At 28.5% G+C, this 24,205-nt stretch overlaps 1 protein-coding gene across 3 annotated transcripts in view; it reads right to left on the bottom strand.

Annotated features, from left to right (window-relative positions):
* The window catches only part of LOC140441419 (27 kDa hemolymph glycoprotein-like), a 106,711-nt gene extending 83,205 nt beyond the window's left edge, over positions 1-23,506 (bottom strand). For 2 of the 3 annotated variants that reach the window (XM_072532140.1, XM_072532141.1), the window contains exons 1-2: positions 23,375-23,506; positions 1,692-1,762 (exon numbers count right to left, since the gene is read on the bottom strand). In XM_072532140.1, coding sequence (XP_072388241.1) covers positions 1,692-1,762; positions 23,375-23,405 — 102 coding nt within the window. In that variant the 5' untranslated portion in view covers positions 23,406-23,506. The remainder of the gene's footprint in view (positions 1-1,691; positions 1,763-23,374) is intronic. The other variant, XM_072532139.1, reaches the window with a different exon arrangement.
* Between the last annotated feature and the right edge of the window lie 699 nt (positions 23,507-24,205).

Below are 24,205 nucleotides of genomic sequence, written 5' to 3'. Positions count from 1 at the left end.
AGCTAAATAGCGACAGGGTGTTGTCTATACCCCCCAGTCAATGGATCACATTAATAAAAATGGCGAAAGTAACTGGCCAACCCTACTTAGTATAAGAAATGTCCAAGCAGACTTCGTAAAATTTTCTGACATGGTAAAAATCAGAACTGGAGATTGTACAAAACTTTTATTCCAGTAAAAATTAATAAAAAGCGGGAATTGTCATGGCTACCAGAAGAACCTAATACTGTTAAATTTAAATACGATTTTGCAAAAACCCCAAGAATTCTATGTCTAAAAAAAAGTAAGCGTAGTCAAGTTCAAACTCATTCCACTAAGTTGCCAAAACTTTATACTTCTCTTCTACCTGTTAATAGTAGGAAATTAAAAGATTTATTAGAGCTTTGTAGAGACGATTCACCTTCAACTGCATTTAAATAAACATACCTACAAAAGTTTTCTTTTCAACAGTTTATTTTTGGATATTTTAGAAACTGCTAACTATGTAGTGTTTATACTTGTAAATTAATTTTCTCAAAACTATCTAAAATGAATTACTACAGTCTTTGTTGCTAGAGTCGATATGAAATAAGCAAAAGTCGATATGAACTCTGTCTATATTTTTTCCTGTGTATTTTGTTAAATTATGTTTTTCATATTTCAACAAGCGGTATTTGAAGGTACAATAAAATACAACAAATTTTACAGCCTCATTAAAAGGGAGAACTAGATTGTTGAAAGAATTAACTATTATACATAACATCTAGTTTGGATAAAATAAATGAATTATGGTGCAAAAATGGGAACTAGAGGAATAATTTGTCATACACGTAATTTGCGAATTATGATTCACTTAGTCCGAAACACTCCGGTCAACCAAAATACACGTGATCCTTGAAGACTGTTCAACTAGCAATAAGGGAGCTGTTTGCTTTCGTCGAAAACATAAGACTTTTTGAAATTTTTAATGGAAAGGCAGAGTGCAATTATTGTGTTTGGTTATAGTCAAGTACCAAATACTTTTGAGTCTTCCTTAAAGAGAGAAGAAGAATGACTTTCAGAGATTTGGAATAAATAAAACTATAGTAGATATCTAACAATGTGCAGCAATGGATCAAATAATATAATATATAATTAATGATAGAAATTGGAAAGGGAATTTTGATTATAAGCGAAAGAGAATAAAGAAACCAACAGAAAAAATCAATCATAACATTTACAAACTCATAAAAGTAGATCACACAGTAATAATTAATTTACAGTTTAGGTCAAAAAATATTTTATTTCTCTTATCTTTATCCACAGTGTGTTTAAGAATTTTATGTAAATTATTTACATAAACTTCTTAAACCCACTATGGATAAAGATAAGAGAAATAAAATATTGTTTGACCTAAACTTTGAATTAATCGGGTAGCCAATACAAAAAGGTAATTTTATAAATGTTATTCTGTCGTAAATTTGTAATAACTATTTTAAAGTTAAGTAAATTTACACAAATTAAATATATATTTCTATTTAACCCGTAGAATTTATGTAAACCAATAAATCTTCTCATATAGTGCACAGAATTTCTTGTATCCCACACGTTGCTGTAAAGCCACTAATGCAATGGTAATATAATATGTTTAATAGAATATGTCTCACTTCAGAAACTTTTTTGTATGTTCTTTTCAGTCTTTACGTAAAGAATTAATAAAAAAATATAATTACCCTTAATACGTCGAATGAACAGTTTCCATTAAAATTAATTCCATCAAAAATATACATACTATGAACTAAACCTAAAATATTAAAAATAATAAATTAAGATGAAAAAGACAGTAAAGATTCCTTTTCACGTACAAATCGTCTATATATCTGTTGATACGTATTTCGCTTTAATAAAGCTCATCAGAACAGTTATTCATAGGCGTTCTCAACGTGAAAAATAGATCTTTTCTGTCTTTGGGAAGCAACGATAAAATGGCTTCGAAACGGACCCAATAGCGACATCTGATATTAAATCCGTAAAATAGTTTCGAAACACAATTCAGATTTCTGCTTTAATCTGAACCTTCTATAAATGCAAGGTATAACAGACGTTGATAAAGATGTTAATAGAGACATGGGGAATCTAAAATTTGCATTCCACGACATGTCTCCTCAACTAAGCAGAAATCGTTAGCTAATTGGTTTCTTGTACTCATACAGAGTAGATCCGAATAAAATGAAAAAGACAGTAAAGATTCCTTTTCACGTACAAATCGTCTATGTATCTGTTTATACGTATTTCGCTTTAATAAAGCTCATCAGTTGAATAACTGTTCTGATGAGCTTTATTAAAGCGAAATACGTATAAACAGATACATAGACGATTTGTACGTGAAAAGGAATCTTTACTGCCTTTTTCATTTTATTCGGATCTACTGTGTATGAGTACAAGAAACCAATTCGCTAACGATTTCTGCTTAGTTGAGGAGACATGTCGTGGAATGCAAATTTTGGATTCCCCATGTCTCTATTAACATCTTTATCAACGTCTGTTATACCTTGCATTTATAGAAGGTTCAGATTAAAGCAGAAATCTGAATTGTGTTTCGAAACTATTTTACGGATTTAATAAATTAAGAATAAATAATAAATATTTTTTTTTGATCTTTCCTTATTTAGTGTTTAACAAAAAATTTCAGTTTAATAAATAATCTAGCAGGTTAGCAGCTATTTCATAGCAAGTTTCACGTTTCTTAGCAAATATTTATGTCAATCCTTATGGAAATCTATTAAGAAGAAAAAAGTATATATATATATATATATATATATATATATATATATATATATATGTATATACATATATATATATATATATATATATATATATATATATATATATATATATATATATATATATTGTTATGATGTGTTTTTTGTTTGAATGATGAGCAATGAGTATTTTTAATAATATAGGGTTTTTATCGCGGTTCTCAAAGAATTAGTTTGTAAGTACTTTTTTTAAATTATCTTTATTATAACTATTATGAAACACACATATATATCTAACTTAGCCAATGTAAATTTAAAATAAATTATCTTTAAATTTATATTCTTATAAAACTAATTAAATTCTATAGACAATGTAAAATTTGAACAAACTATCTTCAAAATTAAAATTGTTATGACACTAACTAAATTATATTAAACAAAATTTTGTACCTTTCTTTCACTGAATGCCTAAATGAACTGTTTTCCACTATATAGATTCTAATCACCACTGAATGTCTTCGTACTTCAGTTATCCTTGTTTTTTTTGAAATTACTTTTTCCAATTATCAGCTTCTACCAATTTAAGATATAGTTTTCTTCACCAGCATTTATACACCACCAACCAAACCAGCAAACAGCATTTATATTTATTCTTCTTTTCAATATACCAATATCCAATTATTATAAGTTGATTTATACTAATCTCCAATCATAATATAATTTTAATTCCTTCCAATGTCCATCCAATATTCTTCTAATATACTTTTATAATCTTCAATAATTATTTGTGTATAATTATAAATGTGCATTAAATATATGCATAATTTTTAATCTTCATTTAACTCACTATATTAAACAATTGGACTATCTCCAACTAACTTTCATATTTCTTATAAAACTGCTTGACTGACTTACTAAAACTGTGAACAATTGACTTCACTAATTAATTGTGTCTATCTTCTACTAACTTTCATAATAAACTGCTTGACTTCTGACTAAAAACTAAAAACTGCGATCTTGAATCCAAATCACGGGTATTTATATCTTTTGGATATTCCAGAACCATCTGGTAATAGATCATGTTCCAATTTGTTCTATCAAATACTTGTCTGAATTTTCTGGAACAAACCATTTCGCAAACATGGCCATCTCCAGAGATCCAGAGAATTCCATTCTTTTCTATTAATAATTTTGTTTACATTTAGGCTTTTCAGATCAGAATATATAATTAAATTAGTAACTTAACATTCTAATTTAATAAAATACACATTTCAAACAATATATTATTATAACCCCACTTTATATTCGTAAATATTCTTAAACGTCACTTCAGAGTATAAATATCTGTCTATCACTCACTGTATAGTGTGTTGCCTAGTCACATGGTTCACTTACATATATCTACCACATTATAATTACTAAAATACAACTTTTTACAATTATTATATGCTAATTTATTAAAAATGCCCTCACATAAATATATTTTTATTAAATTCTCTAGTATATAAATTCTTAAAATAATCAAATACATTTTTATATCTAATATTATGTAGTATATAACTTATAAATTATTTTCTATAAACCCCAATCGTCACAATACCCCAAAATAATATTTAAAATAAATAATTTACTTATTATTTTTTTAAATATTAATTTTCTCATACCTTATTAAATTTAATAAATCAAAATTTTTTTTTTTTTTTTTTTTTTTATTTAAAATGTGTTAAATACATCCCTGTTCGCTGTCTATGTCAAAGTAGAGAACAACGGATCACAGTTCGGCTATTCTATGGTCAAACTGTCATGTCAAATGGAGAGAATAAAATATAACCTTAATTAAAATATAATCTATATTGTGTTATGTTTATTTATAGACAAAATCTAGGAATTATTTCCATTCAAAATAACTTTCATCAATATAAATTGGTAAGTTTTACACTTTTTATAAAGACATTTACATAATCCATTCTGTATCTAACCCCAAATTATGATTTTTAGGGTACCAAACAATTTCCATATGTACAAAATTCAACAAGTATGATGTCAAATTTATTCACAACAAAGAAATCTACCATCTATCTATGAAATGGATCTATCAGTAAGTTTTTTTTTTTGAAATTATTTTCTTTGTTTAGTTGACATATTGGGCATTGGGTAGTAATTTCTTTTGCTATACTTATGTCATTCTTTGCAAAATAATTGTCCCTAAATAGCATCCATAGCTTTCTTGAACCAATATGCATATAATTGTTATGTAAATTTTTCAATATTTTCTTTGCTAAAGTTCTAGTTATTACATATACTTCTATGCCATTTATTATTTTATAATATACTCCATCTTTCCTAAGGACTTTTTGTTTTTCACTCAAATTGATCTGATCTCTTATAATTTCTTCTTTAGAATATAATCCAGTACTTTCTACTAATTGATTTAATCCAATTTTTATTGTTCGCTGCCCTTTTTGTGATGTATTTTCTAACATATTATTAATTGTTTTATTTACTTCTTCTCTGTATTTATATGGTATTGGGTATGATTTTGTTTTAAAATCTTTTTCTTCTTTAACTTTTATACTATGGATATAATTTTGTGCAATTCTATTTTCTTTATTGACAAGTCCCTTGTGTTGCTGCAATATGGAAATGACTATTGATTTATATTCTTCAGGGCAATTTAAAACTTTTATCATATCTTCTTCTTTACAAATAAAATTATTCTTCATTATGTACTCATTATTCCTTGCTTCCAATTTTACGCACTCCGCCTCGTAGGCATCCATCTGCTTAAAATTTCCATTCCTTAAATATTCACTACCATTATTCTTTACATTCTTTTGGGACATTTCCCTATCATCAAAATACATTTCTTCTTCATAAACATCATTATTTTCTTTTAATAATATCCTATCAACTCTTATTCCTTCTTCCACCTCATCTTTCTGCATAAATTTAATTATTTGCCCTTCCAAAGTTACCATTTTTTCTTCAAAATCTATCTTTACTTTCTTCTTTTCCAATTCATCATTTCCCATTAATATATCAACACATAAATCCTTGACAATAAATCCTTGCATATTAATTTCTTTATTAAGAATATTAATTTTAAAATTGGCTAGTTTATCAATTTCACCCAACTTCTTATTATTTGCACCAATAATTTTAATTTTTGGAATCTTTATTATATCTGATAGTTTTAATGTATTAAAAATAAAATACTCCGAGACTAAAGTACTTTCTGAACCAGTATCTATCATAATTTTAATCATTTTATTTTTTGCCAAAGCATTTATATAAATTAAATTAATAGATTCAATAATTTTATCTTCATCTAAAGAAATAAATTCAGAAGGTTTTTCATAATAGCAATGGCCTAACTTGTAATTCAGAAAGTTTACTGCACAAAATTTTGATTATTAGAATTGTCAGATTGTATCTGACCACTTGGATCTGATGTCCTATGTCTTTCCCTACTATGACTTCTACTCACATTTTCTTGCCTTGTACTATTTCGTTCCCTGTCTTCGCAGCTTCTATTCCTTCGAACACAATTTACCTGTCTGTTATAGTTAGGTCGCTCTGTATTTCTTCTATTGTTAAAATCTTGTCTATTATTATTAGTACTGTTATTAAAATGTTGTCTATTATAATTAGTATTATTATTAAAATTTTGTCTAATTTGATTACTGTTATTATTATTAAAATTTTGTAAATTATTACCATACCTAGTATTATTGTTATATGATTGTCTATATTGTTGATTATCATTTTTATTATATTGAAAGTTATTATTGTTTTTTCTGTTGTTATTATTATTACTTGTCATATTACCTCTTTGTATTCTTTGAATAAAATTAATAAAACTATCTATTGTTTGAATATTTTGTACAGTTACTGTTTGCACAACATCAACATCAAAATGTCTAGATACATTTAAGACTGTTTCATCCTCTCTAAGTGGTGGTTCTAAATATTTTGCAACTGTTATCAATTTCAATGCATAATCTACCATATTTGATTTTAAATTTTGATTATACTTTCCAAAATATAGAATTTCTCTAAACTTGGCTTGCTCTAATTCACCCCAATAATAATTTAAAAATTTATTTTCAAATGTTTGAAAATTATCTAAATCATTCTCAATACTAGCAAACCAAGTTGCTGCATTGTCATTTAATGTCATTCTAATATAATCTTTAATATCATTAATATTATTCACAAATCTTAATTTATGTTTTAAACTATTTATGATGTATACTCTAGGATGCAAATTTTTTATATTACCAGAGAATTTAATCCCAGTCTCATTTGTTAAATTTAAGTAAGGTCTCCCTATGTCTCTCATTTGTGAAATATCATCTATTCTCTGTTCCACATTTCTTATTTGATTTCTATTTATTTGGATATTTTGTTGTATATCGTCTAATTTTTCTTCTGTGTTTCTCCTGTCTTCGTTAATTTTTACTTCTAAGTTACATTTCTGTAACTCTATTTTCTGTTCTATATCTATCTTATTATCTTGAATAATCCTCTTTACTTCTGTCCTCTCATTTTCTATCCTTTTCTTGTAGTCATTCCGTATACTTTTTATTTCATTTGCTACTTTTTTCTCTGCAGCTTCAAGTTTTTTATCCATTTGTTTTACAATTTTATTATTATTATCTTCTATTTTCTTCTCTAATTTTCTATAATTCTCTTCCAATTTCTGTTCCATTTTTTTCATGTCTTCTTTGACTTCTTTTGAATTCTGTTCCATTTTTTGTTCTATTTTTTTTATGTCTTCTTTGACTTCTTTTGAATTCTCTTCCATTTTTTTCGTATTCTCTTCTATTGTCTTGTTCATCTGCATCATTAATGACATCAAAGCTGCCATATTGACATTTTCCTCTCTTTCTGGATTCATTTCTGCAGTATCTTGTGGAACTTGTACTAAACTCTCCTCTTGTATAGGTTGTGTTTCTACTTCCACATCTTCTTCATTCTTTTTGCTTCTTGTACCTTTCTTTCCTTGAGACATTTTGAGACTTTACTTGTTCAAATATAATTAAAAATAAAATCTATAATTTTTGCTTTCTAATGAAAATTAATTTAATTATGTGAGAGCACTTATCTTTCCAAACTAATTCTTTTAAATAGAGAGCCACCGCGTTGGGTGCCAAATTGTTATGATGTGTTTTTTGTTTGAATGATGAGCAATGAGTATTTTTAATAATATAGGGTTTTTATCGCGGTTCTCAAAGAATTAGTTTGTAAGTACTTTTTTTAAATTATCTTTATTATAACTATTATGAAACACACATATATATCTAACTTAGCCAATGTAAATTTAAAATAAATTATCTTTAAATTGATATTCTTATAAAACTAATTAAATTCTATAGACAATGTAAAATTTGAACAAACTATCTTCAAAATTAAAATTGTTATGACACTAACTAAATTATATTAAACAAAATTTTGTACCTTTCTTTCACTGAATGCCTAAATGAACTGTTTTCCACTATATAGATTCTAATCACCACTGAATGTCTTCGTACTTCAGTTATCCTTGTTTTTTTTGAAATTACTTTTTCCAATTATCAGCTTCTACCAATTTAAGATATAGTTTTCTTCACCAGCATTTATACACCACCAACCAAACCAGCAAACAGCATTTATATTTATTCTTCTTTTCAATATACCAATATCCAATTATTATAAGTTGATTTATACTAATCTCCAATCATAATATAATTTTAATTCCTTCCAATGTCCATCCAATATTCTTCTAATATACTTTTATAATCTTCAATAATTATTTGTGTATAATTATAAATGTGCATTAAATATATGCATAATTTTTAATCTTCATTTAACTCACTATATTAAACAATTGGACTATCTCCAACTAACTTTCATATTTCTTATAAAACTGCTTGACTGACTTACTAAAACTGTGAACAATTGACTTCACTAATTAATTGTGTCTATCTTCTACTAACTTTCATAATAAACTGCTTGACTTCTGACTAAAAACTAAAAACTGCGATCTTGAATCCAAATCACGGGTATTTATATCTTTTGGATATTCCAGAACCATCTGGTAATAGATCATGTTCCAATTTGTTCTATCAAATACTTGTCTGAATTTTCTGGAACAAACCATTTCGCAAACATGGCCATCTCCAGAGATCCAGAGAATTCCATTCTTTTCTATTAATAATTTTGTTTACATTTAGGCTTTTCAGATCAGAATATATAATTAAATTAGTAACTTAACATTCTAATTTAATAAAATACACATTTCAAACAATATATTATTATAACCCCACTTTATATTCGTAAATATTCTTAAACGTCACTTCAGAGTATAAATATCTGTCTATCACTCACTGTATAGTGTGTTGCCTAGTCACATGGTTCACTTACATATATCTACCACATTATAATTACTAAAATACAACTTTTTACAATTATTATATGCTAATTTATTAAAAATGCCCTCACATAAATATATTTTTATTAAATTCTCTAGTATATAAATTCTTAAAATAATCAAATACTTTTTTATATCTAATATTATGTAGTATATAACTTATAAATTATTTTCTATAAACCCCAATCGTCACAATATATATATATATGTATATATATATATATATATATATATATATATATATATATATATATATATATTTGATAAGATGAGAAAAGTGTTATGCAGTAGAGACCTTAGTTTGCAACTCAAAATAAGAATATTACGTTCATATGTGTTTTCGGTGCTGCTGTATGGGGTGGAGGCCTGGACCTTAAACAAAGAGGTAAGCGATCGACTAGAAGCATTCGAGATGTGGACCTATCGAAGAATATTAAAAATAAGTTGGGTAGACCGAATAACAAATGTTGAGGTCCCCAGAAAGATGAGAAAGGAAATGGAAATCATGAATACGATTAAGATAAAAAAGTTACAATATCTCGGCCACGTTATGAGAGGGGATAAACATGTGTTGCTACAAATCATATTGCAGGAAAAAATACCGGGAAAACAAAGTATTGGGAGAAAACGCATCTCCTGGTTCAACAATCTGAGAAAGTGATATAATTGAAGTTGCGTCGACTTGTTCAGAGCTGCAATCTGAACAGTAAAAATAACTGTGATGATTACCAACCTCCTTAGAGGAGACGGTACCTAAAGAAGAAGAATATATATATATATATATATATATATATATATATATATATATATATATATATATACTGTAGAAAATATAACTGGCTTGACATTGAATTTATAATTATAAAAGGAAAATGAAAGTGCATAAAAAGAGAAAACTTGTAAAATAGATGAAACCATAAAGGTAATAGAAACAGATATAATAGAATTTTAAGCCATTAACTTGTTGGGAAAATAAAAGCAGATATCCAGTGCAACTACCAAAATGCCATTTTATGCAAATATCAAAATTCATGGGAGATTCTTGTAAGAAGTACAAACACCGACGTACAAAGAAATTAAAAACAGTATGTAGCGGTAAATAAAATATATAAAATCATTACACCAACGACTTTATAAATTTATAAAAAATATTCAGGGGTTATTATAGAAAATTCCTGGTGAATAATGTGATTTTCTAATAAAAGCAACAACGACAAAACTGCTAGCTTTCGAGAAACGATTTCCCAATCGATGGTGAAAGGAAAAAAGACAATATTAGTCATTGTTGCGAACATCCATAAAAAAGTTTTAAAGAGTATAACTAACAAAGATAAGCAGATCTAAAAAAATGGAAATAAAGCATAAGTTTAATTCAGTTAAAACTGCAGAACTAAAACAGTTTTTATATAAAATTTACAGAGAACAAAAGTATATAAAAAATTGTGTAAACGAAGAGAATACTTTCTAACATGTAGAGCAAGCAGAATCCCAAAAACACGTATAGTATACTTTAACAAATTTTAAAAGTTTAACTTTAGGTAATATTATTTGGCCCCTTTGTTTCAAATTAAATCATACAAATTGTTTAGCAAAATCGTTATCAGCGAAATTACCAAACTAACTCTTAAATAGTCTACCAACGAAAATGGGAACCAACCAACGTTAAATGTGTAGCTATTGTATACCGAAACCACAAAATGAAGGCCAACACGGCTTCACTCTAACAAACTTGAAAGGCGTTAGTTTCAAAAAGTTAACATGTGGTGCTACTACTAGTAAAGTGAGTTGACACAATCAATGAAGTATGCAAGGATTCAAAAACCTTTACCATTAAATTTTACATCAACATAATACCAGATGAGGACATAGTTTGTGTTGGCATTAAACACAAACAATACTAAACCATAGTAATTAATATTTAATCTGAGGTTCACTAAACCAGTCAAATCAAGGACTATGCTGCATGTAAAATTTATATATATATATATATATATATATATATATATATATATATATATATACATATATATATATATATATATATATATATATATATATATATATATATATATATATTTGGCCATTTAATTCAATAAAGCGATAGCAGCTTTCGCTAAAAGATTTAATCTTTTACACATTTCGCATAGCGCAGAGGATACAGAAAACGATATTATTATATCGTTTTCGCTCACGGCCGCCAAAGCAGGTGGCGCTTTTGTAAGCTAACTACTGTTGTAGTAAAGATTTGGGAGACATTCGTTGGACTTTCCGAGTTTGAATTTGTATCAGCCCAAGTGTCTGATGAGGCTGGTATAGGCCGAAATAATCATAACACTTTATTGATACCGATTCGAGCACGGGAAGTTTAACGAATTTGTCCTGCTAGGCCATATATTTGGCCATTTAATTCAAATATATATATATATATATATATATATATATATATATATATATATATATATATATATATATATATATATATATATATATAGATAGATATATTTATATATATATATATATATATATATATATATATATATATATGTATATATATATATATATATATATATATGTATATATATATATACATGTATATATATATATATATATATATATATATGTAATATGATAAAATATTAACCTTGAACTAGCTAAAGTTCGCCTACTTCACATTTCATCATGCAGTTCCCATAGAAACCTCTGACTTGCAGAAGACCGTTAGTCAACAGCCCTGGGAACAGCAACTCTGAGTTTTATAGATATAGATTTTATTTGATATATTTTTATTAATACTTTTTTATTGATGCATTTTTTATCGATGCATTTTACTGATATTAATTTGATATATTTAATTGGTACCCAAATAGTAGTTTAAATTGACCCAAAAGACATCCAGAAAACAGCCTTTTCCGTTTAAAATGAACATTACAAATTTTTTCGCATGTCATTCGGACTAATGAATGCTCCATCTACTTTCCAACGAGTAATGGACAACATCCTCTTAGGAATTAAAAAAGAAAGATGGTTAGTATATATGGATGACCTAATAATTTATTCACCCACTATTTATGACCATATGTCACGACTGACAGATAGATTTAAAAGGTTACGAAAAGCAAATTTAAAAATCCAGCCAGATAAATGCGAATTTTTGAGAAAAGAAGTGGCATATTTAGGCCACTTTGGAGTAAAAACAAACCCTGCTAAAATATCATGTATTAAGTACTTCCCGGCGCAAAAAAAACAATAAAGAAATAAAATCATTCATAGGCTTAGCCGGTTAATACCAAAGGTTCAGTCCAAATTTTGCCAAAATTTCGAAACCTTTTACTAAACTATTTCAAAAAGACGTACCTTTACCTAATCCAAATTTTTACTTACTACTGAGGCTAGTGGATTCGCAACTGGAGCCGTTCTATCTCAAGGTCCTATAGGAAAAGATTTACCAATTGTATATGCCTCCAGAACACTATGCAGGGCGAAACAAAACATTCTACTATAGAGATAATTATTAGCTATTATATGGGTAGTCAAACACTTTAGACCATATCTTTTTAGCCGTGAATTCACTCTTATTACCGATCATCGACCACTTACATGGCTTTTCTCGATAAAATATACCGGAAACCGCTTAGCGCGTTGCAGCCTAAAACTCGAAGAATACAATTATAAAATAGAACACCGCTCAGGAAAAATAAACAGAAATTCAGATGTCCTCTCAAGAATAAAGATAACCCATTTCAAGGATTGTGCAAACTTTCAATCAAAAATATCGTTACATGCATCAAATAGAGACGAAACGGAGACAGACAAAAATGACGAAGACGATAATGAAGAAAATATAGAAAGGATATCCGAAGAACTTGACAAGTTTATCGAATTGTATAAAACCAAATCGATAATCGAATATTCTAAAATTGAAACGTCAAATATGGAATTACTGGATAAATCTCATAAAAATATCGTTACTTTTTTCTGGCAAAATAAACTTGAGGAACTTCACGAGAAAATAATGTAGAATATAGTAACCGAAGAATTAATATTGTATCCAGTAAAACGGTAAAAGAAAATATTTTAATATACCATTACCTTTTGATCCTGAACGAGTAATATCACATCTGTTTCTCGTACTTTTCGCAAATAAAGACCAATTCAACGAATCAAAAACTTATTGTGACGAAAATAATCTCGAACTACCTATTCTAGGGATATTTTCTTATATTTTTGCTGACCAAGAATTAAAATTAACAATATGTTGTAGCATTAACATTTTCCTTGATATATATTTTGAAATCCCCTCATATATGAATTAAATTGAAATATCCTCGTATATGAATTAAATTGAAATCCGCTCATATATGTATTAAAATAACGAAGAATGTTTTCCATGTTTCTCTGTTCCATTCATAAGTATTAAAACACCGCATTCGTTCAAATTCCTCTTAGCGTCGCTGAGTAGATATAAACACATGTTTAGAGTTTGTTTATACTTTACATATGCGTTTTTCCTTGGTATTTTTTTTTTGATAGAGACCGCTTTTATGATATTCTGCGTTTCAAATAAATATTCCAGTTTATATGTTTTGTTTATGCTAAGTTAAGCGAATGAATTTAAAAGACTATTAAATTACTCTCGTTTGGGTCGCTGTCAGAGGCAGTGGCCTATCGTGTGGGTCCAAATTGTTCGTCAAATTTGTATTGTTCTTGTGTTTCTTCATTTTTTATGGAAGATTAATAGCTTTGCAGTTAATTGTGCAGTGCGTGTTACGTTACGTGCAATGGTTCCAGTTTTGTAAAAATGTGCCGCTGATTTGTTTCTACCTCACCTATGTTTGTCCCCGGCTGATTAACGTTCCAGACCATTTGAAGCAGTCCTTTTTGTCGTGCATAGCAGAAATTCCAGTTTAACCCCAAAAGTGCTAGTGCATTGTTTTTTTTTGTAAAACCAAGGTAACTTTTTTTTGTTTTAAACTTTCAAAAGAAAAAAATTAACATTAAATTAATAATTGTTTTCATTATTTAAAAAGATAATTTTTTATTTACCACAGTTTATAGCTCAGTAACATTTGTAAGTTATGTAGCAATTCCCACTTGTAAACGAATAGGACACATGTTTTTCTTTGTTATTTTTATATTTACTTTTGTGACTAATAATATAGTCTTTATGTATTATCTGTATTTGTAACTGTTTGTGGTGAGACACAATAAATGTTTAATTTATTTCTCTTAACCATTTTGTCTTTTATTTTAGAAAAGTCTCCTAACCCCTGTTTGTGTTCTTTATTTTAGAAAAGAAGAGCCTTCTTTCCTGTATCCAGCAAGATTAGGATTCTTCGAAGCGGCGTCCTTATTTCAAATAGCTAAAGGTCTTTCTTGTTGTTTTTATTAGCCCTTTTGTCCAGGAGATTTATGTATTCATTTGTTTCATTTTTTTGGAGTTGTCCCAATCCGACCTCTTGCCATCAACTTATCTACGACCCAGCTCTCCAAACAAACCCTGAGCGCCGTTCGCACAGTTTCGTTTATTTTGCTTGCCCTATCTATAATCCCAATAGTTTCTGTCCCCAACTTTCAACCCCCATAATTATACCCTATACGGTAGGCAAAAATATCTTCGTTACAATGTCATAATATAATTAAAACAGCCAGCGAAGACGAAATCCCTTAAATTCTAGATTATTATCATTGTGGCAAAAACAATGTACACCGAGGAATAAACGAAACTTTCAGAAGAATAAAGGAGAAATACAATTGGAAGAACCTGACACAAGATGTCGAAAAATTTATGAAAGCATGTGCAATTTGCCAATTAGGTTAAGATTTTCAGAAAAAACTTAAGTGAACCATTAGTCATAACTAAAACTCCAAAGACACCATTCGAAAGAATTAATATAGATATTTTCGAATTTACCATATTTTCGAATATCTACATAGTATACCAAAGGTAACTTATTACAAAACATAAGTTACCTTTGGTATACTATGTAGATATCCTTCTGATTTACTACTTTTAGGATTTAATTCACTACACTTTAAGCAATTCTTAATATGATGATCTTAAATTTTAATTATGGAAACCAATATGTCTTGGAAATAATTCCCCATATTTTGTCTGTTCCAAAATGACCTAGTTAATTATGATAGTGATGGATAACTGCTGATTCCATACTTTCTGGTACATAAAATGGAATGTTACCTTTTAGTTTTCTATATACTAATTCATTTCTTAATTAAAAGAAAGGATGTTCTGCCTCCTCGTGTCTTCTCTGAAGATATAAAATAATTGTATCCTTAGACTGTTTTAAAGATAAAGTTTGATCAATAGTATTACCTTCTAATACTAGTATAAATTTACTTTGTTTAAGGCATCTACATGATGTATTCCTGTATTTGCTCTGTGTTCAATAGACTAATCATAATTTTGTAATAACAAACACCATCTCATTATCCTTGGAATTATATTCTTTTTACTCATGATTAAACGAAAGCTGTCACAATCTGTAACTATTTTGAAATGATTCCCTGTAGATGAACATAAAACCGTTTCAGTGCGTACACAATACTTAAGCATTCAAGCTCGTAGCTATGGTAGCGAGACACATAGTCGGTTGTTCTCTTGTTAAAGAAGAATACTGGGTGAAATTTAGCATCATTTTGTCTCTGAAGTAGAATTGATCCATAGCCTACTTGACTTGCATAGCAGTGTAGTTCCGTTTTTCTGCTCGAATCATAAACTGCTGAAATAGGTTCTAATACCAGTTTTTACTTCAAATTTTCAAAAGCTTGTAAACATGTCATTGTAAATGCTAATTTTATTTTTTTTTTCGTAGTAGATAATATAACGGTTTGGCAATGATAAAGAAGTTTTGTATATAACGTCCTAATTAATTGGCAAGCTTGGTATCTGGAGGTTCCGGATACTCTGAAATAGCTTTCAAATTATCTTTATTAGGACATATACCATTTTCATTTATTCTGTAACCTAGAAAATCTATTTCGGTTTAAAAAAATGAAGTTTTATATAATCATATAATCTTAACTTAAGTAAACTTTAGCTTACCAATATTAAAACTTCTTATAACACTTCTAGATTTTCTTTGATATTCTGGATAGCAATTAATATGTCATCAAAATATATTAAGATGTTTCCTTGTTGGCAAATCTTTAAAAGTTTTATTAACAAACCTTGCAAAAAATCGTGGGAATTCAGCTCAAATCAAAAGAAAATTTAAGGAGTTCATACTGACCTGAAAGTGTAACGAATGAAGTATACCTATTACCATATTAAGTTAAGGGAACAATTTAGAGAAATATTTAGAGAAACCTGTTTTCATGAAACAGGTTTCATGAAACCTAAAATTTTGACCCTACAGTTAAACAAAAATACTAGAGAAAAGGCAGCTATAAAAATTTTGGCAGATATTAAGATGCGCAAGCGATAAAGCAAAACTAAACAGAGCTACCAAAGTTCTTTGGTAACTTTGGTAACAAAGTTACTAAACAATATTAAAAACAACGGTATCGAGAATTACCTAGGTTCTCTTGCAGCCTGTAAAAATATAGACTACTCACTTTGAAAGGCAAAAAAAAAGATAAAATAACAACAACAATATTGTCCTCCTATAAGAGACATTCAGGACAAATGGACTAGAGATAACAAAAAAACGCAGCCTTTACTGAACACCTAGTTAAAATTTTTGAACCAAACGATCTAGCTTCTATAACTCCTTAGAAGCCCCGATTCAACTGGACTTACCGATTAAAAACTTTACGCTGACCGAAATAAGAAATACAATTATAAAAAATACAAAATCAAAAAAGGCCCAGGGATTTAATCTGATAACAGACAAGTTATTGCAACAATGTACAATAAAAGGTTATAATTATCTGCAGCGAATTTTCAACGACATCATCAGAACAGGCCACTTTCTGAGTGAATGGAAAATATAACAGGTTATCCTGATACCGAAACCTAAAAAAAAACCAGAAGACCTAAAATTCTATCGACCTTTAAGTTTGTTGCCGATTCTATGAAAGGTATTGGAGAAGCTTCTATGATAAGATTAGTTCTATTTTAGAAAAGCTAAACTTATTCTGGACCACCAATTCGGCTTCAAGTTAAAGCCTAGGGTAATAGAGCAGATCCACAGAATGGAAAAACAAATCTCATACACGCTGGCAAGTAAATCCTACCTCTCAGCAGCCTTTCTACACCTTAATCAAGCATTCGATATGGTTCGGCATGAGGGCTTACTTTATAAGATAAAGAAAAAATTGCCATATCATTTCTTTCCACTATTAAATCCTGTCTATCAAATAGATACTACTAGATACAAAGCAGCACGATGAATACATTCAGTTCCACCCTATCAAAGCAGGTTTACGACGAGGAATCGTACTACGACCTATTTTATTTCTTATGTTCACTGCATACCTACCATTCAGCAGTAACACAGAAGTTGCTACTTTTGCAGACGATACCGCAATGCTGAACATGGCCGCCATGCTAATCCCACAAAAACATCAGAAAATTGTTGTTGAAAGAAAACCTAAATAATATAGAAACTTGGCTAAAAATGTGAATTAGAAGAAATTAGACAAAGTCAACACATGTAAACTTCACAACAAAACGAGATGAATTTCCTCCAGTCACACTACATGGCAAGTAATTAAGTAAGGCGAACAACACAAAATACTTAGGTATCCTTGCTATCTTGACAAATGACTAACCTGGGAGAAGCACATATTTACCAAAAGAAAATAACTGTGCATTAAATTAAGACATACTATATACTGGATGATTGGTTGAAACTCTAAATTATCGTTGGATAATAAACTGCTTATATACAAGGTAATCCTCAAGCCCATATGGACATACGGTATTTAGCTGTGGAGCACCGCTAGCAATTTTATTCTTGCAATCCTCCACCGCTTCCAGAATAAAGTGTTAAGGTCTATAGTAAATGCTCCATGGTATGTTACATCATCCTATATAAAAAAAGATATGGAAGTGCCTTCGGTAAAAGATGTAACAAGTTACAGTGTCCAAATATGGTGAACGGATAAAAGTGCATACCAATGTCCTCGCGAAGCGAGTATTCGATGACAATAATGAAGTGCGTTGGCTGAAACATTTTAAACTAAATGATCTACCAAACAGATTTAATATTTCACCAAAACCAACTGTATTTTAAATTCTACTTTAATTATGTGATATGTAGTTTTGATTGTGTTTTATTATTTTATTGCTTTTAACTTCCATACTTTTTAATTAAAATATTCACAATACATTAGTAACATTTACAGTTGCTAAATAAAGAAAAGAAACTCTCCACTGGAAGATGCTCCCACACGCTATGGAAACAAACAAATTACTTATTATTCTTTATTTTTGGATGGATTGTAATTTTATTTGGAGTAGTAACAAAAATATTCTGTTATCTAAATTTCAAGTTCCATTTTTACTAAATATTATAATTTCTTTATTCCTACGATATTATATTTTATAAGACAATACAACATTATATAAATTTCAATGCCTCACTTTTTCTTGGGGTAAGTTGAATTTATAATTTAACCAATATCTGCCTTTTTATAATTTAATTTAATTTTTTTATATATACATAACCCCCTCCGCACATGTTGTTTTAACTTTATATCCAACATGCAATTATTATCTTAAATATAATTTAACTAATTTGTTTAATAATAATTAAATTCATTTTATCCTTACCAATTTGCTATTTGTTATTTAATATTGTTATTATTTTCAATCTTTAAATGACAAGAAAGTATAAAGTCTATAAAGTTACTAACACATGGTTCATTTTTCTAGTTTTTTGACCTAATTTTTGTCCACTTTTTTAGGTAAAGAATTCCACAGTACGTGGTCAATCATGAAATATTAACTGCAGCTGTTATTTAGAACTCAATGGACACCAGAAGTTAGGAACGAAGAAAGTATCTTGATTTAGCTTTCAATTTTTATATTCATTTATGTACAATAAATATGATTAGTTATTATTTTAGTTTATTTTTCCTAGCCAAAATTATTTTTCACATTTACTTCTAAGATAAAACGTTCTCACACCTGAGAGACTGAGCTAAACGAGGCCTAACAATTGACTCCCAAAGAAACTTGTGAGTTTTATTGTTCTAAGTTGGCTCCCAACTTCCGGAGGTAGTTATATTGTTACCCATTGGCACTCACTGTTTCTGATGGGTTGTTCAATGGTTACCAAGTTAAAAATCATAATTTGGAAATTTTAAGATTAACTAAAGCACAGTGTAAATGTAAACAGTAAATATAAAAGAAACATAAAAAATGTCATTGGAAACATGAACACCAAATTAGGCAACGAAAATGCCCAGGACATAAATCTATTATGGTAAATAAAGCACTTATTCAAATAAATAACAATGAAGATCGACTGTGAATTTTTGTGAACAAAACGAGTTTACGGAAAGACCAAAAATAAACCGATTTACAAAGGGGAAATTGTACAGCAAATATAGAGAAACTTTAGGGATATAATAAATACTTCAAACGAAATAATTGCAATTAAAAAAAGAGAAATTTGATCGCAAAATACGCTACAGCTAATACAAGAAAGAAAGAAAATAAAAAAGAAATTTTACAAAATAAATCAAATAAATATTAAAGAAAAAAAGAACTATGTATACAAAATACTAAAATATCGTAAAAGTCTTCCCTGGAAACAACCTCAACATATAATACTACTTATTATATGTAATTTTTTACAGAAGATATTAAATAATAGTAAACAAATTCAACATAAACAAGGGAAATAACTAAATGATAAAGGAAAAGTATATCAAGATCGAAATATACCTCTATTAAATATAATCCAAACACGAATTATCACTAGATATAAATGAAAAAAATGAAACACAGAAATTAAATATATGTATAGATACGAATATAAAAAGAACTTAAAAATAAACTAAAGCAACAATAAATTACATAGCAGCTGGACTTAATGTAATACTACTATAAGTCGGTTTATAACGCTCTCCGCCGTTTTCCGATTTTCAATCGCCACTTCATCCGGTTGTTCCATAGGTCCTTTCCTATGTTTCTTTATCTCACTTCTGTGTCAATTTTTTCTTTCTTTCTTTTCCAATTTATACACAGTGTACCCTTATTTTCTCTTGCCTTCTGGTTGCCATTTTAGAATTTCCTGTGGTATTCTGTGGTATGTCCGAACTATATAAGTTGTTTTGTAGATAAGTTATCTGTGATTGTTTGTTTGACTCCTATTATTTGTAGATATTTTTAGTCGTAGCAGTAGGTACTTTAGTTAATACTCGTAGTTCTGTCATCTAATATTGGATTTTTTTGTTGTCGTTCAATTCATAAGTAGTCGGTTTTGTTACTATTGACCTCTAGATTATTTAATTAATGTTTGGGACATTATAGTTGAAATTGTCATAATCTTGAGCTATTAGCATCTTGAGCACTATTACTTGAACGTCTAAAATGTTGAGCGTATAATAGTGTTGGTTATTGTTATCTCCATTAGTTTTAACTTTTTGTAGCGCGCCGTTTCAAGGTTTATTTTAAATAAAATGGGAGCAGGACATTCTTGCTTCAATTCCTTTGATTTTACAAAACCTCTTATTATTTTTATGTTCCATTTTTATTTTTGTTATGAATTGATTGTATTGGGTTTATTAATTCTATATTAATATTCGTAGTTTCCATTGACTCCACAGAATTTTCAGTGGAATAAAATTGTAGGTTTTCCGTAGGTCGATGAACAACTTATGAATTTCTTGATGGCTTCACGCTATCTTTTTTATTATTTGGGTTAAGGAGAAAATATAGTCAATAATTGTTCTGCTCTTCCAGAATCTAAATATTGTTTCTTGATTTGATTTTCTAATTTATTTCCATATATTCGACGCATAGATCCGGTTACAGCTATTTCTGTAAAATTTTCACAATTGTTTTTGTCTCCTTTTTTATTTCTAGTACCGAGATATGATTTTTTTTCATTCCTTAGGGATATCACTTATTTTTATGCATTTTTGAAATAGTTCGTGAAGATGTTCGTATAATGTTTTTGTTCCATACCTAAACAGTTCTCCTAGTATATCCCCTGCACATATGTTTTGCTGCTCTTCGGATGTTTACTTACATTTTTAATTTCGTCTGTTGTTAATCTTATTGGTGAGCCTACTATTGCAAATATATTCTTTTTTAGGTTTTCATATTCTTGAAATTGTACTTTATACTCTTCAAAAGCGTTTTGAAATACTCTTCCCAGTCTTCAAGCTTTATGCTCTATATTAAGTTTTTGTCTTTCCTTTTATTAAATTTGTATTAATTTTCAGCTTTCTGTGCTTCTGGTTCCTCCTATATAAGTATTTATTCGTTAGCAGTTTTTTTCCCAAGACTTAAGACCACAAAGATAAATACTAAAAATATACTGATCTAAAAAATACTGAATTTAGCACTAAAGAGAAGTAAAAAACACGAGACAATAACAATTACTATCAAAAGAAAGAATTGGAAATAAATTGGATATACTCAGGGCATATTAAATTAATGCGAGGCAGGTACACAAGAACTAATCTTTAAAAAATGAGATGACAAAGATCGTACAATATCTGGCGAAGAACTACAACAAACGAACCTTTAAAAATTGGATAAGGTTTGAGAGAAGTCAAGCGAAGAGCGAGAAATAGAGATGACTGTATTTCCAATATCCCATAAAAAACTGGGCTTATGTAAGTTCCTTTATTGGCTAAAAATAACCAAAACATGCGCTCAATCTTGAAGAGTAAAAAAATATAGGTTTTGCTATTCTAAACATTTATTTTTTTTCTTTCTCTGTAAGACAAAAACTGGTTAAGATAATGGTTGTTTAAAGTTTTCATACACATGCGGCTAGTGACCTGTTAGATATTTTAATTACAACGCTTTTAAAAATTAGGGTTAAAAAAGTTAATTTAAATGATCTTATTGACTTTAAAAACCTACAAGATGGTTTTTTCGAGTACTTTAGAGCTTCAACGCTAACCGAGTTATGAGTAAAAAGCCAATCACATATTTTAGGATATATCACAACGCATATACTAGAGCCAGATACACATAATGTAATATTAAGACACACACATACTTTCACACATCCTTATAAACTAATAAGGGTTGTTTTTTGAGTCAAAATAAAATAAATTCATAACAATTTAATTTAAAAAAAATACTGCACTTATAGTTTCAATTAAAAGAAAAATAGTACAAAACTGCTCAAATTTCTTCGCAAGGGTTGGTTTTTATAAGTTTTTATAAGTATTATGTAGTAAAAAATTAAAACAGTAATTAAATCTAAATATAATGTCACTGTATAATTAAATAGTTCCAAATTGCTTGAATTTACAATTATATTATTTTTTTTCTATTGGGGGTAGTTTTCACCCCTAAAAATAAAAAACAACCAGCGCAACAAGCCTAATTTTAAATTGGAGGTTGAAAATAACGTAAAGCTAAATTTACATGCAAATCAGTGGAGACAAGGTATTCAATGACATTGTTTAAATTTTAACAATTATAGTGATTATAGATTTAGGGATTAAACTATGATAAAATTTGAAATTATATTGTTTAATTGATTCATTAATAGACGCTTTGAATTAACTATTCACTTCAATTTACAATTATATGATGTTTTTTAATAAGTGTAGTTTTCACACCTAAAAAATAAAAAGCAAACAACGGCACAAGTTCAAAAGTAAAGTGGAGGATATTCCAAATTTTCATGCAATTTGGTGGTGCCACGGAAAATTACACAGTATCGCCCGTACTTCACTATTTACCGGCATTTGCTGACCTATAAAATTATTAAGAGTAAATACGTCAGATGAAGATTTTACTAGAAAAGGCTGAGTAAAAATGAGAACATATTCACACTATACAAAAGCGTAGAAAGAGATTTTGGGTATCTATTGAGAAGAGTTTGTGAGGTACAGATTGCGAATATATAAAGGTAATAACCACGGATGAATATTGCTTAAAAGACCACCAAACAGGTGTCAGCCCCCTAGCTTTTGACTGGCTTTGAAATCAGAAATAAAAGAATAACTAATACTTACAGAAAATCTCCCAAAGCTAAAATGATAAAGACGAAGATAGTCAACCTATTGAATATAAAAGAATATACCTATGATCGTATCGTCACGAAAATAAAAAGATGATTTACTTTAAAATTATTTTACTTACCCATCAAAAAGTAAAAAGCAAATCCATCCATTTTAGTTTAACTCGAAACAATTAGATTTCCTCTATGTTCTGTTCAACTTTAGAATAACAATATTATAAATTATCAATTGCTACAATAGTGATTAACAAAATTATATTTGGTAATGTATGGAATGTTATTTGTGGTTATCATTACCAATTGTCATAAACGGCGCAAGATATATTTTTAGGGGATTTCCAAGATTATTTGCTTAACTCGTTAAGAGCCTGCTAGATCTAGTTTAGCATATGAATTGTTTATTTTTATTACACAAATGTCTTAAGTACTTGCATCAGGTTTTTCTTGGTTTTCCTATTCTTCAAAAGTGGGTATAACTCATACCGGTTTCGATAATTTGCTGATTGTAGTTGTTTCTGCTACATTTTGATATTGACATTTCGAAACCACTTACTTTTAGAATTACTTTTCAATAAAAAATATTCATATGTGGATTCCCAAGTTTGATATTCAGTTCTGTAAAATAATATGTACGCTAAAAGTTAAAAAAATTCAAACGTTTAATTTAACTTGGAATTCGTATATAGTTCGTTTGTTTTTTCCACGGCTAAATAAATATATTTTATAACTGAAAATAAGATAAACCATCTCAATCTCTAATACGTTTTAGGACATTTAATTGTTTTTACACAATATCCAAAATGTTGACACTACACAACTGTAAATGATGTTATTTATCGCTTCGTGAGAGACACGCACACACGAAGAACAGAATGCACGACTATAATAATAAGAATTATAAATTGATGTATTGACTACAATGAGACATTTAATAGAAATACTTTAATTATCAG

Source organism: Diabrotica undecimpunctata, chromosome 5 (assembly GCF_040954645.1).
Source record: "Diabrotica undecimpunctata isolate CICGRU chromosome 5, icDiaUnde3, whole genome shotgun sequence".
NCBI lineage: Eukaryota > Metazoa > Arthropoda > Insecta > Coleoptera > Chrysomelidae > Diabrotica > Diabrotica undecimpunctata.
Note: the sequence above shows the minus strand (reverse complement) of the source record. Positions and strands in the feature narration are given on the sequence as shown.